Source organism: Bidens hawaiensis, unplaced genomic scaffold (genome assembly GCF_021521415.1).
Source record: "Bidens hawaiensis isolate Kalapana, Puna unplaced genomic scaffold, B.hawaiensis_p1.1 tig00035911_1, whole genome shotgun sequence".
In the NCBI taxonomy this organism is placed as follows: Eukaryota; Viridiplantae; Streptophyta; class Magnoliopsida; order Asterales; family Asteraceae; genus Bidens; species Bidens hawaiensis.
The window spans coordinates 11,674-27,593 of record NW_027496251.1 but is presented as its reverse complement, the minus strand read 5'-3'; the positions used below and the strand labels follow the sequence as shown (position 1 = coordinate 27,593).

Below are 15,920 nucleotides of genomic sequence, written 5' to 3'. Positions count from 1 at the left end.
TTCTATTTAGTATTTTATGCGTCAAGTATATATCAATTACAATTGAGGAGATTCAATATGGTTAAAATACATTTTGGACGACTTTTCAACTAAATTCAACAAACAAAATCATATTACTTTCAATCAAACTACACAAATATATCTGTTTCGAAAAAAAAATCTACAAAATAATATATCTCTTTACATTGGTGAGATGCACTCCACCTTCCTCTTCTTATAACAAACACAAAGCTCATTCCAATAAAAAAAAAAGAAAAAAGATGTATACACACATATATATAAAGTGGGGCGCGTTCAAATTAGAACCATTAAATAACCATGAACCAGAAGAGCCACTTTATTTCCTTTGATCATAGAGGGGACTGTTCGTTTAAAGAAGATCGCGACTTGCTTCAAATATGATCAGAGAACCAAAAATGGTTCATATGGTTCCAAATTATTTAAAGGTTCTCCTTTGAACCTCCTTTAATATAAAGTTAACTATTTGTATTGTCACTATCTATCTAATGTTTGCATTTTCCATACCCCCTTTGATGAATTAGAATTCGTTATCTTCTCAACTTTTTGTTTAGGAAGTCGATGTCTTCTAACGTATGGCTGTTGTTGTTGTTGAGCAGATTCGTCTACCTTTGTTACTTCAACTTTGACTATGTGATGGTCAGAAGTACCTTTTGATGATAAAACCATGTACGAGCCGGGAACAAACTTGTAGGGTGAATCGGGCGACACCAATATATAATCTACCCTAGTACCGTATTTGCATGTACCTTGCACATCTGCATTAAATCATTTAAGTTGTTATTTTTAAGGTTCACAAATGAAATAAGAACCATAATTGTTATTGTAGAAGAGACTCGAATCATATATTTGAAAGCCGTAAATCTGTGATTGGATAGGAGGGAAAGCCTTAATTAGGAGTGTGCATAAAATTGAAAAAACTAATATGTAACTGCAAAAACCAACGGTTTGGTTTTATGATTTTGTAAAAACCGAACATATTAAAACGAAATAAAAAAATATAAAAACTTAACCAAATTTGTGAATTTTCATTATTAGTTTTGCATTATTAGAACTTAATAAATAGTGTTACCCAAATATTTTAGCCCAAATGTATAATGATCAATTAATTATTAATTAACAAAAATATTTAGACCCAAATTGATATTATGTACCAATTTTTTTTCGACCCAAAAACTACAAGCCTAAATGGTAACACCAAAAAATCCGTAACCAAACCAACCAAAACCGAATACTGGAAAAACCAATAGTTAAAAAACTGAAATGAATAATTTTCAAAAACTCAATTTCCAGTTTATAGGTTCGGTTTGAGCCCAAAACCGACCCATGCACACCGTTACCCTCAAAATATTCAAATGGGAAACCAGAAACTTAGACTGATCTATAATGGGCCCGTGGGGTGAAGACAACTAAATCCTAATAACAAACTAGTAATAAATATAATCAACAGTTATAAAAAGTTGGTTAAGGTGTTCATACTTTGGCCTTTAGCGATAATGACAACAGATTCACATTCGCCTGCAAAATCCTTAGCATCGGTATACTGCTTGCTCTTTAAGTACTTCATCACTTCAACTTTTGGTGTCGGTTTTCCCATTTCTTCATAATACTGAAAGAACAAGAACAGAACTTTTAAGAATAAGAGAAAGTGTTTGTGGGTCAACCCAGCCCGGCCCGTTTGACCCAAGAGTGGATTTTTGTGTACCTTAACAATGTCGGTCCATCTTTCGGGCGAGTAGTCTGTTTCATCAAGAGAGTTGATACCTCCAGCTAATATGTATGGTCGGTCACTAGATTGAATTATCGCATTTATTTGCTTCATTCGCCAATTTTCATCAAGATGGTCAAGAAGTGTACAATGGAAGTCAACTTCTCCAGTTTGTGGAACATCAATCGTCGCCTTTAAAACGTTCCTGCATTCGTGTAAGAAACTATTAAATTACTCACTTTGACACCAAAAAAAACCTACAAACTACAAATTTAAAAAAAAAACAGCTACAAGAAAACGGGTCAAACTCGTTGAAACTTGAAGGTCAACTAACGCTGTTTTTAGCGCATACAACCTCATAAATCATTTTTAAATTTAAAAAAAAAAATTTAAGTGTATCGACCCGATCCGTTTTTTAATCAAGTCAACCATAGATTTTGTGATCCCATTATGACTTTGACTCAAACAAGTCAACCCTATATGTAATCTACCGAAAACCATTGACTTTTACTATATCAAATCAATTACAGTTCTTTAATCTCAAAATAGAATCTTTTGCGGTTTTCAACTAATTCTTTATTTCATTTCTCAGTTTTACAACTTCAAAAAAGTATTAACTTACACGCGTCACGCATAACATCAAACTAATGTACATTTTTAGCTAAATGTCACCATCCGAAGTAATTTTGATAAAATTTCATAGACGGTTATGTTTATCGATCACAGTAAACCTAAATCACTATCATTAAGAAGCTCATAAACACTAAAAGACCAAATGTATTTGAGTATTCCAAATTATCATATCAAACCCGGAACTATATTGATCAAATTTCAGCATCAAACTGAACAGAAAACAAATGACATTCACACAGATTACAGATATGGAAAATGATTGGACACTTGATGTGTAAAGATTCTAAATAAAAATATTGGACTCAAATTAATGTTTAAGAAAGCTATTTGTAGTAGTAGTTGAACTTTTTCTTTTTCCTTTTTTCTTCTTCTTTTTTTTTTTGCATACAACTGTTCTCAAGCATGATACCAAACAGCACTAATATTCAACTTGTTATTTGGGTTAAATGAAATGTTCAATAGAAAAACTGCAAAAGTTAGCTGATGACAGAAAGATTGGTTTCTAATTTTTGTAACCATCAAGAAAACACCCCCACCCCCACCCCCACCCCCACTCCCACTCCAAATGCTAAGAATTTAGAACCCTCTATCCTATTTTTTCTACGTGATATGTTTATTTTGTGGGTCCCTCTTGATTTTATGAAATTTGTTTTCATCACATTTTTTAATGAAATAAAATGATTTAAGTCAAGTTAAGTATACCCCTCAATATATTTTTCTTTTATAGTTTTGTAAATATATATATTAATATGATTAGAACTATTGTTATAGTAATAGCAATAATAATAGTGAATTAGTGATCGAATTAACCTACTTGCGATTTAGAAGGCTGTAAGCGTTTTGACTTGTTTTTCTTTAAATTTGTTTTAGTTTATTTATTTAACCCAAAGTTTATAATATTTGATCTAAGGGACTGTTTGACAATTTAGTGATGAACCATTAAGAGTATTGACTAATTAAAAGGTAACCTCTAAATGGTTAAGAACTCTACATTTGCCCGATTTAGAGGTAAATTATTAAACGACTATCAAACAACCCCTAAAGTGTATGTTATCTTTTTTTAAGTACTAAAACCATTGGAGGATCCGTTTATGCCTTTCACAAAATTTACTATACAATTGTACTATAATGCCCTTTCCTTGAGTAACCATTTGCTTCATTGAAAATGAAGAGTCATGTGGCCCCCTTCTCCCCCCAAGATAGAACCCATGACATAACCAAAACATTCATTTCACTTTCCTGTTTTAGAAAATTTATTTATTTTGAAATTGACAAAATTTTATTGGTTTAAACCTCATTAATGCAAACTAGAAACCATGCAAAATTTAAAAGAATGTTACTTGATTTAATATATATTTTTAAAAATATTCTGTGGTATTGAATAATCAGAATCAGATAATCAACTACAACATGTTTATTGTTTAAACTTTAAAGTTGTATCTATGACATTGTTTGTTTTAACAAATTATGATTATGTAAGAAAGAAGTCAGTTAAAACTCTTGATTAATTAGTTCTTCACTCTAATTATTCAAAAATGATGTGAACAATTAGCCGAATTCGATAAGCAAACTCTATTTCCGGTCTAACTTTGTTAAAAAAAACATATCCTAACACGAAATATTGTACAAAAGCGAATAAAAATCAAACCTGAAATCAGAATCGTCGAAAATTTTCTGAACTTTCGATCTTTTGATCGGCCATTTTGACAAAACCGCGTTACCATATTCGGGTGCCCAACTCTCAGCAAAATCATAATTCATACCCAAAGCAGCAGCCAAATCAGACAATGGTTTCATATCCTTCTCTTCTTCAGCTTTCACATCTTGTAAAGCCAAAATATCAGCATCCAATTCTTTCAAAACCTCAAAAACAGTCTTGGTTGACCTAAAACTCCCCCTTTGACTTTCAACTTCACTACAAGTAAAACTATTATATGATCTCAAAACACCTTTTCCTTTCAAAATCCTGCTTATACCCTTAGAACCACCAGTTCTTAAACTCGGGTCGGGTTCGGATTCATCCGTAACAACGCTCAACTGCCCGCTTCGCTTCAATGAGATCTCGTTATCGGGTAAATTTATCGACACCCTTAGCTTTGACTTTGCAAATTTCTGCTGTTTAGTCAAACTTTCTGAAGTACTATTAATTGAGCTTGAATGTAAAGGTGATTGCTTTAGTATACTTTTGGGCCGGTCAACCATTGACTTTGACCTTGAACTTAAACTTAAACTTAAACTTGCACTTGCCTTTGTGTGATCTTGATCATCTTCTCCATGGTCAAAGGTTGAAGCTTTTTTGGTCAACTCTGGGACTGCTGGTGCCATGGAGAATAAAGCAGCATTAAATGTTGCAATTCGAATCGGGTTTTCGGTTTTTGGATGAATTGTGGCTGACCCATTTGAATTGATTAATGAATCTTGGTTTCTTGAATTTGATTTTCTGAATCTTTTTATGACAATTTTAGGCTTTGCACGGCGGCGTACCGGCCACCGGAGTTTTGAGCAGAGTCGCCGGAGCTTTTTGTTGAAAATATTGAGCATTTTGTGATCAAGGAAAAGATGTTTTTTTTTTTTAATAAAAATTGAAACTTTGGATGAAAATCAAGAATTTAATAAGTGATTTTGATGGGTATTATAAGTAAGGTTTTCTATGTGTGTGTTTGTTTGTTTGATAGTAATGAGAAGGTTATAACAGAGGAAATCTCAAAGGAAACAAGCTGGCTGACATTTGGCCATAATTCAAAGGTTTTTTTTATTTATTTATACATTTATTTACTAATACATGCAATATACTTAAATAAGAGGCTTTGTTTGAGAAATTAGCTGCAAATAGTTTTTTGAAATTAGAATATATTTTTAAAATAAGTAGAGAAAATTACTTTATTACACTCAAAAAAGTTTGTATGTTATAAAGTTTTTTAAAAATATTATAGGCTAAGTAGAGGCAGACTTACATATACAACACCGATGCCATGTGATAACGATAGAAAAATTTTATATGTTATTTGGTTTTTGATTTTTTTTATGTTATTTATGTATTTGGCATCGATTGATACCGATTTGTTATATACTTTCAAATATTGATAGTGATCAAAAGATCGTAGATGGGTTTAAAATTTTAGGTGCTTACAGTTACACCTCACCATGTTTGAACTTTGAAGGTTTTACTTGACTTAATATTTATTTCGATTTGTTATCGGATGGTTTGCGTAAGCTCCTATTTAATGTACAATGACGTATGTCAATTATTTTTTATTTATAAACATGGTATGTAACATTTGACCCTTCAGTTAATGAAGTTATGTCATATACTTGAATTTTGAAAAATAATTACAAGAAAAATACAGATGAACAGCAATAGAAATTAATAATACCAAACAAAATTGAAGCAAAATAGGTACATATAATAAATTTCCTGGGAAAAAGGTGGTTGTATGAGATTCTTCTTGTTGTCTTTGTGTTGGATTGAGACAAAGAAAGAGAAGATGCCAACTGCTCCCCAAGATAAAGAAATAACAACCAAAGAAAAATCTATTAACTATTGAAAAATCAAAAGGCACTTTATACCTCTATAATAAACTATTTTCTCAACAGCAAAGTCATACACTTTTATGAGTTTATCCTAATCCTAATCCTAAATTTGTATCATTTTGCTCACAATTAAACTTGAACCATATACTAGTTGAAAACAACATCATATTTTCTAACACCTTAATACCATTGAGCAGTCCTTTGATATCTCTCTAATAATATGAGTTAATTATGAGTTAGTTGACAAAATGGTCCAATATCAACTTATCTCTGATATAATCGCTTAAGTTTGATTATAGCACAAAACGTGTTGTTCCGGTCATGCAAACTGGCCCACACCAGACCGGCCGTCTTAATATAATGAGATATTTCTTTTAACAAAGAAAGTTGTTCACTTTACATGAAATTTATACTTTGAAGATGATATCTCCATGACGCATGCAATGGGACTATTGGTGACCAGCCACCCCCGTTGATAGAAGCATTCGCACCAAACCTTTGGCCTATAAATCCTGGGAGTTTAGACAATACTCATTTTAGCCTAACAACCTTTGATATTTTTCTTAAGATGGTAAAGCTTGCTTCGAATAATTGGAGAAAGAAAATCATCTACGGATGGCTTTCAAGACTGAATATCAGTCCCTAATTCGATTTACTTTTAGAAAATTATGAATCGATTTTTGTCTTTGCTGCGTTTTCTCCAAGTTAGTGACCGAAGACTAGTCTTCCATAAACCTACGCCATTTTTCATTATAGAAGGAACATATGTGAGACTGAAATCCAGTAACTGATAAATTTTCCTCCAAAATCTTATATGGTGCAAACATATTCACAACTGATTTTAGAGTCTAATAACAAGGTGCCAAAATATTAACGACTAATTATCAGCCATAGCATAAGTTTATAATAAGCAGCCCAATATCGTTAGCAAATTCGTAAGTTAGTCATAGATACTATATATTTGAAACTAATATACTTCACACTAATGGTCACTTCTTTTGTAGTGCGACTAGAAAAAGTAGTAGGTGTGATGACCAACTAGGGTTGTGCAACGGTTTAGAACCGAACCGAAATGGAACCGAACCAGAACCATTAAACGCTAAATATTAGAACCGGAACCGGACCGTATTTTAACGGTTCCAGTCCGGTTCAGAACCGAGTAAAACGGTTCTTGTGTAAATGGTTCTTGCCGGAACCGGTTTTCAATTAAACATCTAAATATAAATTATTAGAATGTGCAAGAAACAAAGCTGCAATTTGGAAAATAAAACATTATCATATCAACATTGAAGAAACGTGGATCGACTCACTGGTAGACGATCTACTTTCCTCGGGTGTGATTATGCTATTTCACCGATGGATCTCTGGGATCTGGATTCTTCCACCTACAAAATGAACAACACCGTAAACTTATCCCTCAGAAAGGGACAGAGGGGTCCTCTTTGGGGTAACCCACCGGTGTGAGAATAAGTGTTTGTAGGAGAAGATAATAATATGAGAGTAAGGAATTTGGAGTGTATTGCTTAATATAGCTGAATATTGTGTGATTGAGTGTAATTGGGTGTCCTTTCCTTGTGGAGTTGATGTGGTATTTATAATGCTAGGGTTTCCAATGATTGGGCTCAGACCCAATTAGGGCCTTGTTGGCCTCCTCCAACTGCTTTGCGCCACGTGTCCTTGGGACACCTGGTACTTTTTCATTGGTTATAATCACGTGGTAGCACATGGGTTTTGCTGAGTTGTCCACCTTTCATTGGCAGCTGTCAACATCAGCATATTCTTATTCCTTAAAAAGATACCTTCTGGAAGGTTGTCTGACGTGCACAATCAAGGTTGCCCTAATCCTGATTTGGATAAGGACGAGGTTGATTATGTGCACGTGTGATATGCGCTTATCCTGAGGATGCGCGAGGTCTTCTCTTTATTCTCACGCGCAGATGTTTCATGCGCAGATGTGATATGCACGAGCATGTGATATGCGCCACGCGCGGATGCGCCACGCGCATATGTGATATGCGTGAGCATATGTGATGCGTGAGCATCTGTGGTGCCTGAGCATGTGATGCCTGAGCATGTGATGCATGAGCATATGTGATATGCGCCATGCGCATAGGTTTTGGCTTTGTGCCTTCATAATGTCTTGATTTCAAGCCTCTTGTCTATATCTTGTGGGTTGACCCGCCTCGCTCGGTGTTGAGGCGGGTACATACCTCTTCAAGCCCCCCAGTCTAATGTGTGTCTTGTCTCGCGCGAGCGAGGTAAGATAGATATTAGACTTAATAGTTTGCTCTTTTAGTAAGGGTTTGTCTTTTTCTTCTTATTACTCATCGCTGCGCGAAATTCTATCCTTTTTGCTGAAAACGAATCGTCCCTGTACGTGGTGGTTGTTGCTGACATGCGTCAGTGATGGAGACGTGTCAGACCTTTCGTGTGCTCGAGGTGCCACAGTTGCCTTTCATGTCCCCTCACATAGTGTCAGGAACACGTGTCGCGCTCGCGTTGGTCCGTACCTGCGAGTTGTGGCGCGTGAACTCTGGCAGCACCTGTATAGTTTCTTTTCGTGTCCCCTCAATTAGTGTCATGGACACGTGTCGCGCTCGCGTTGGCTTACACCTGCGAGTGGGGGCGCGTGAAGTCCGATCAGCACCAATTTTTCTCTCTCCTGAGCCTATAAAAGCCAGCCCTTAGAATTTTTATTCTTCATCTTCTTTGCTGTTTTATTCAAAGCTTTCCTTTCTTTCATTCTATTCCGATTAGCTGTCTTCTGCTTCCAGATCTCTGTTCTTCAGATCATCCTTTGTCCGTTTTTACAGTTGTATGTCTGATAGCTCAGACAACACAATCTCCCCTATCCATCGCCGTGTTAAATCGTTAGTAATGTCTACGTTGAAGAAGAGCGGCAAGGGGAAGAGGGCTGCTGAGGCCTCATCGGAGGAGGTAGGGAGGACCAAGGCAGTGAAGAAGTGGGATGAGATCCCCTGCAAACTGAGGCAGGCCGATTTTGACAGCCTTATCGCCTCTCAGGGTTTTCTCCCTGAGTATGGCTGCATGCTGCCGGCGGCCGGGCAAACGGCGGCGGACCCGCCTAACGGCTATATATCCCTTTACTGCCATTTTTCACCCACTGCAACCTTCGTCTCCCGATGACAAGGTTTGTGGGTGCGGTGCTTAGGTTTTATGGGATTCATATATCCCAAGTCCATCCATTTGGACTCGTGCGCATGACTCATTTTGAGTTTATGTGCAAATCTCAGCGCGAGGAGCCCACCCCTCGGCGCTTTCAGTTTTTTTATAAGCCCAAGATCCAAGATTCTTGGTTCTCATTTATTCCTCGCAGTCAGAAGGTCAAGTGCTGCACTGTTTCATTCAAGAGCCTTCATGACTGGTCTGAGAGATTTTTTTACATTAAGGCTGGTGTGATCCCCATTCGCATGACCATGCGCGCGATCTCTTCTGCGCCTGCGGATGTGGGTGTCTTCAAGAACCCAACTGGCGCCTGGGTAAAAAAGTTAACTGCCGAACCATCCCCCGCCAAGAACATTTGCGAGGAGGCGCTGGTGGGGGTTGGTATGAGCAGGAGGTGGGCCGACAGCGCGACTGAGCCCGTTATCCAAGTTGACGGCTTGTGTAAGTTAATCTCATTGCATTACTTCTGCGCAAATATAATTCGTTTTGCTGATATCATTTGTCTTGTTTTGTGCAGTCAGCAAGGAGTATGTCCACGCCGCCTATGACGAGCATATGGAGGGTGGCTCCGTCGCGCTGGGCGCTGGGGAGGTTGGCTTTCCTGATCGCTTCGATGACATGTTCATCCCTGTTGATCTGGGATTTCTATTTGACAGCGATGCGCCTGGTAAGCCTTTGTACTTATGCATTTGCCTTTATAATACCAAATTTGGCTAACACTTCTGTTGCACGTATTGTAGACGCGCTTGAGAACTACGAGCTGGAGCTCGCGGAAGAGGAGGAGGAGGAGGCGCCCCAACTAAAGCGTAAAGCTAAGGGGAAAACTGGCGCAGGGGCCAGTAAGAAACAGAAGAAAGATGTTGCCCCTGTTGCTCAGGATCCTCCTACTCAGGCGAGGGGATTTGAGAAAACCCAGGAGTTTCCCTCCAAGTTTCCCTTGTCTTCCCTGCCTCAAAAAGTGGGCAGACCTCCTGTCCACACGAGGTATGGTGCCGCTACCTCCTCCCTTCGCGTGGCGGAAAAAGGGAGCTGCGTTGCGCCTGCCGTTTCACCTTCGACAGGTATACTTTGCTTATCCTTTATGGTTCTACGAGCGCGATTCTGATAGAATTACTAATGAATCTTTGCTCACTCAAATGTTTGTAGATCCGGCGACCTTGGTGGACCAACCTCAGGGGCAACAAGGTGCCGAGGCTGCGCCGGAGGTCGCTTCGAAGTCCCCTGTTTTACCCTCAAAAAGGGGAAGAATGGACTTCATGGCGATGTTTGACTCGCGAACGGAGTTGCGCCAAGGTACGTATTGCGCTTTTATTTTCTGACTTTCTTTTAGATCAAGTCATGAACCATTTCTTTTTGTTGATTTTTTCATAGGAGTCATTGCTGGCGTGCAAGCTGCTGGTGGCACTCCTGGCGTCGGTGCCAGCGCCGTTGTATCTGCTCCTACTCCTGCAAGCGCTGAATCTCCCCTCATTGGGATTACTAAGGAGCAGGAGGCCGTTTTACGCGCCGACCTGGCGGCGTCGAGACCTCCCTCACCTCCTCATGCGCACAGCCCTCCTCGCGAGACTGATTTTGGTTCTAGGTCGCAGGAGAAAAGGCCTGTTTCAGAGGCGGATGAGGAGTTTGAAGTTGAAGACTCCGACGGCGGCCGCGCCAGCCCTGCAGCGCCACGAGATTTTCCGGCGCAGTCTTCTCGTGGGGCTGGCGCTGACTTTTCTGCTTCATCCCCGCAGGTATAGATTCGTTTTTGCTCCGCTGCGCGGACTTCCATATTAGTGTTTTGATGACTTAGATCATTACTTTGTGTTTGCAGGAAGCCGATCACATTTACCGCCCGAGATGGAACATTACTGAGGACAGCTCATTTCAGTCCATGGGTGTGTGTGAGGACTTCTGGGCTCATTCTGTGCCTCCAGCTGAAAGGAGGTTTCAGGAGGGCCGCGCTCGCGATGACTTGCTCAACGATCATCTGTTTGCTGGGTCGGCTTTCTTTGCTCAACGATCATCAGTATGTGTTACTCAGATATCCATTACAATTTCATGCGCGACCTCGACCTGAGACCTTGACAACTATGTTTTGGCATTTGCTTTGCCTTAGTCGTGCTTAGGTATTTTTATGGTCAGGCTGCGCAGCATGTAGGATGGATGTTGAGTGATTTGAGCTAAGGCTCACATTATTGGGCTAAGGCCCTGAGCTAAGGCTCATATTATTGGGCTAAGGCCCTGACGTTTTAGAGTTAAAACTCGTTAATGCGTTTGAGCTTGAAGCTCGCGCATGTATGTTTTACTTCGTTTTATTTCGTTTTGATGTCAATACAATGTTGTCATATTGCTCAAAATTAATAAAGGGAAGTGTGAAACATGTATGCAAAAGGTAATAGAATCCACATTAAGAGAAGATAGCGCGTATCATTATTCATAATGGCTTAAAAAGCCTTGATTACAAACTTGACAATTTTTACATGAAACATTTTCTAAGCTGTGCTGCGTTCCATGCGCGCGGGATCTTCTTTCCATTCAAATCTTTTAAGGCGTAGGCGCCTTTTCCCAATTCTTCCGAGACTTGATAAGGTCCCTCCCAATTTGGGGACATTTTTCCCGGAGGTATCGCGCGGCTAGCTTCATTGTTTCGGAGGACAAAATCATTTTTCTTGAAGTGGCATTCTTTCACGCGCTGGTTGTAATATTTTTCCAGTTTTTTCTTGTATTTGGCTTCACTGATGATAGCCGCCTCTCTGCGCCCTTCAAGTAAGTTGATATCCAACCTTCTTTCGCGCTCGTTATCAATCTTGCTCATCATGAGCACTCTATGTGATGGGCATCCAATTTCTGCTGGAATCATTGTCTCCGTTCCATAGGTTAGGCTGAACGGGGATTCGCCATTGCTGGTTTTGCTTAATGTCCTGTGCGCCCACAGGACATTAGGTAGCTCGTCAACCCAAGAATGGGATTCTCCCTCTAACCTTTTCTTCAGCCCATTCAGCAAGCTTTGGTTCGTGCGTTCCACTTGGCCATTCCCCTGAGGGTGGTATACTGAAGTGAAAATTTGGTTGATGCGCAATTCCTTGAGCCAGCTGGATATCTTCTTGTCAGTGAATTGTTTGCCATTGTCGCTCACAATTTCCATGGGCAAGCCAAAACGGCATATGATGTGGCTCCAAATAAACTGCTTCATTGCCTCGGCTGTTATTTTTGCTAGTGGCTTGGCTTTGACCCATTTTGTAAAATAGTCTACCGCCACAACCAAAAATTTTACTCGTCCTTGCGCTTGCGGTAGGGGACCCACAATATCGATTGCCCATTTGTGAAAAGGCCATGCGGAGGTCACCGGAATCAAGTTGTTCTTTGGCCGCATGGTGTTTGGCGCATAGCTCTGACATGCTTTGCATTTTTGGATCTCTTTTAAAGCGTCCAAGTACATGCCTGGCCAATAGTAACCTGCGCTCATTGCCTTGGTAACAACCATGCGCGGGCCAGCATGTATTCCACAGATTCCTTCGTGTATCTCTCTGATCACATAGCTTGCTTCCTCAGCATCAAGGCATTTCATGAGCGGTCCAAGATAAGAGCGTCGATATAGTGTACCATCAAGTAGTTCATAGTTTTGCGACTTGTGTCTTATCTTCCTCGCCTGTGCGCGATCGTCTGGTACTCTTCCCTCCTTCAAGAATTCCATTATTGGAGTTATCCATGATGAAGGGGTTGTATGAGTTACAAGGACAGACTTCGCTCCCACCGACGGGTTGCTCATTACTTCTACTCTGACATCTTTGCCAAAGTGATCGAAGCTGGTTGATGCCATCTTGCTCAACGCGTCAGCAGATTTGTTTTCACTGCGCGGAATATGAATGATTCTGAAGCAGTCAAATTGCTCGATGAGCTTTTTCGCCTGCTCTAGATACAGAGGCATGGTGTTCTCCTTGGCATCATAAAGGCCATTGACCTGTGCTGCTACCAAGTATGAATCAACATGGGCCTCTAGCTTTTTAACTCCGAATTTTTGCGCGATGCGCAGGCCAGCCAGCAGGGCTTCATACTCAGCTTCATTGTTGGTGCTCTTGAAGTCCAACCTGATGGCGTAAGTATATTCCTGATTCTCTGGATCCACCAGCTTGAGGCCTGCGCCGGATCCTTCGTTGTTTGAAGCTCCGTCAGTGAATAATCTCCAAACATTTTCTTCATCATTGGCTCGCGGAGGGTCTACCTCTCGCTGAGCCTCTTCAATTTTTCCTTCGGGGATTTCTGCAATGAAATCAGCCAAGACTTGTCCCTTTATCGCTGGACGGGGCTTATAGGCGATCGAGTGTTCTCCTAATTCCAGCACCCATTTTGTCAGCCTTCCCGAGAGCGCGGGGCGCCGCAAGACTTGCTGGATGTTGTAACCAGTCAATACTTCAATGGGATGACCATTGAAATATCTATGAAGCTTGCGCGACGCGTGTGTTAGTGACAAAACTAACTTTTCCATGATGGAGTAGCGCGTCTCAGGATCCGTCAGCACCCGACTCACATAGTATATTGGCGTTTGGATTCCCTTGCGATCCACCAACAATACTGCGCCGATGGCGCGCTCTCCTGCTGATAGGTACAATGTCAAAGTTTCACCAAGAAGTGGAGCTGTGAGCGCGGGCAAATTTATCAAACATTCTTTTATCTCACTGAAAGCTTGCTCGGCCTCAGGAGTCCATTTGAATTGGCTTTTCTTTAAGCAATTCCTCAATGTGTTGACAAATGGGGTAGATTTGCTTGCATGGTTCGCTAGGAACCTGTTGATTGAAACCAATCTACCATTCAGCTTCTGGACTTCTTTCATGGTAGATGGCGAGGGCATGTCAAGGATGGCCTCCACCTTTTCTGGGTTCACCTTGAAACCATCCTTGGTGACCATTACACCTAGAAATTTTCCCTCTTGTACGCCGAAAGTGCATTTGCTCGGATTGAGCTTTATGTTAACTTCCTTTAGGCGCGCAAGGGTTTCTTCGATGTCTTTGAGCATTTGTTTTTCCTCCCTGCTTTTGATCACCAAATCATCCACGTAGACTTCTAGGTTTCTTCCAATTTGCTCGCTGAAAACGGCATCCATAAGTCTTTGGTAGGTGGCTCCCGCATTTTTCAAACCAAAGGGCATTTTTGTGTAACAAAAAACACCCTTGTCGGTTCTGAAGGCGGTCTTGTCCTCGTCTTGTGGTGCCATTTGAATCTGGTGATAGCCCTTGTAGGCATCCAGGAAACATTTGAGCTTGAATGGCGCCACGGAGTCCACCTTTGCATCGATGTTTGGGAGTGGGTAACAATCTTTTGGGCATGCTTTGTTGAGGTCTTTGAAGTCAATGCACATCCTCCACGACCCGTTACTTTTCTTTACCATCACAGGATTGGCTACCCATGCCTGGTATCGTATCGGGCGGATGATGTTTGCGCGCAATAGATCCTCAACTTGCTCATTCATGGCCCTCGCCTTCTCATCCCCCACGACTCTCTTCTTTTGAGCAATTGGCTCTACAGACTTGAACGTGTTGAGAGAATGTTGCGCCAGGTCTCGCGGAACCCCAGTCATATCAGAGTGTTGCCACGTGAAGACCGACATATATGCTGTGAGCAATCTTTTCATTCTCAATCTCGTGTCGTCTGATATCGTAGCGCCAATTGTGATTTTTTGCTCCGGGAATTTTGGGTTGAGAATCCACTCCTCTGGCGCGTTGTCTGCCATTGGAAGTTTCATTCTCCCTTCCCGCGGAGTACTTGTTACTTCACACAAATGATCTCGGTATACAAAAGTTACACCCGTTGGTGTTGGGAACCCCAACGCGCCGTGCGCTGGCGACGGTATGGCGTTAAATTGGGCAATCGTTCCTCTACCCAAGATCATATTGTGGCAAGAAGTGGTGGGCAAGACCAAGAAGTTAACAACTTCGGCTCGCTTGTGTTTCTCATCCCCCATGGTTAGTTCAAATTGTATTTGACCTAGGGGATGAATGATTTCATTTGAAACACCAGAGATTGGTGCATTCACAATTTCAAGCCTTGCTTGGTCTGCCGGATCCAGTTTCCTGAAACATTGCTCATACATGATGTCTGATTCGCTGCCAGTGTCCACCAGGACTTTTGACACTTCATAATGAGCAATGTGTGTAGTGATGACAAGAGGACTGCTGATGGAAGGGCCTCCCCTGATTCTTGGGAAGATTACTTGTTGCTCGCGCCAATCTCCTTGGATTTGCGCGCTTCTCTTTCTTGATATTTGTCCTTGCCTTCCTCCCTCGGCTACACAGATTCTTTTGTACTTTTTGCTGGCTGAGGCTCCTTCTGATTGTTCATTTTCTGGTCTTGAGTTTTTCACCAGGTGAGCCAGCTTGCCTGATTTCACATCTTTTTCAATTGCATCCTTCAAGTGGTGGCATGCATCAGTGTTGTGTCCTGTGGACTTGTGAAACTCACAGTACTTGCCACTGTTTGATGGTCCCTTGTAGTGTAGTGGCTTGGGGCTTTTGAATTGGACATTCTCAGTGCTTAACACCTGTGAAGGCGTTTTAGTGAGGGGAGTCCATATTCTTGGCAGAGGTCTGTTAGGATCTCTGCCGCCTTCCCTCTTGTCACCCTCCCCGCGATTACGAACGTCTTTTTGGGGCTGGGGTGAGCTTGGTTGCGCCTGCTTTTCTGCGGAAGAAAAACTGGTTGGTTGCAACCTGGACCATACAGAGTTCTGTTTGCCCCTTCTTTCGTTGCTGCGCGGTGTCTCAGCTTGATGCGCTCTTTCTCTTGCCCTATCTTGGGCAATTTGTTTTTCATTTCTCGCCAAGACTCGCGATGCTTCCATTAGTTTGGCCCAAGTGGTTGGCATGCC

The 15,920-nt window shown here is 40.9% G+C and overlaps 1 protein-coding gene across 1 annotated transcript; it reads right to left on the bottom strand.

The window, feature by feature from the left end:
- Window positions 1–26: 26 nt before the first annotated feature.
- On the bottom strand, window positions 27–4,990 carry LOC143587868 (uncharacterized). The gene is made up of 4 exons (XM_077069035.1): window positions 4,008–4,990; window positions 1,724–1,931; window positions 1,498–1,627; window positions 27–776 (listed from the first exon to the last, which is right to left on the bottom strand). The coding sequence occupies exons 1-4, from the start codon at window positions 4,898–4,900 to the stop codon at window positions 496–498; spliced, it is 1,512 nt and encodes a 503-aa protein (XP_076925150.1). The 5' UTR covers window positions 4,901–4,990; the 3' UTR covers window positions 27–495.
- Window positions 4,991–15,920: the final 10,930 nt, after the last annotated feature.

Coding starts and splice junctions, on each gene's coding strand:
- LOC143587868 (XM_077069035.1), bottom strand. CDS start 4,900: ATGCTCAATATTTTCAACAAAAAGCTCCGGCGACTCTGCTCAAAACTC. Junction 1,932..4,007: donor TTCGACGATTCTGATTTCAG/GTTTGATTTTTA, acceptor ACACGAATGCAG/GAACGTTTTAAAGGCGACGA. Junction 1,628..1,723: donor GATGGACCGACATTGTTAAG/GTACACAAAAAT, acceptor TTGTTCTTTCAG/TATTATGAAGAAATGGGAAA.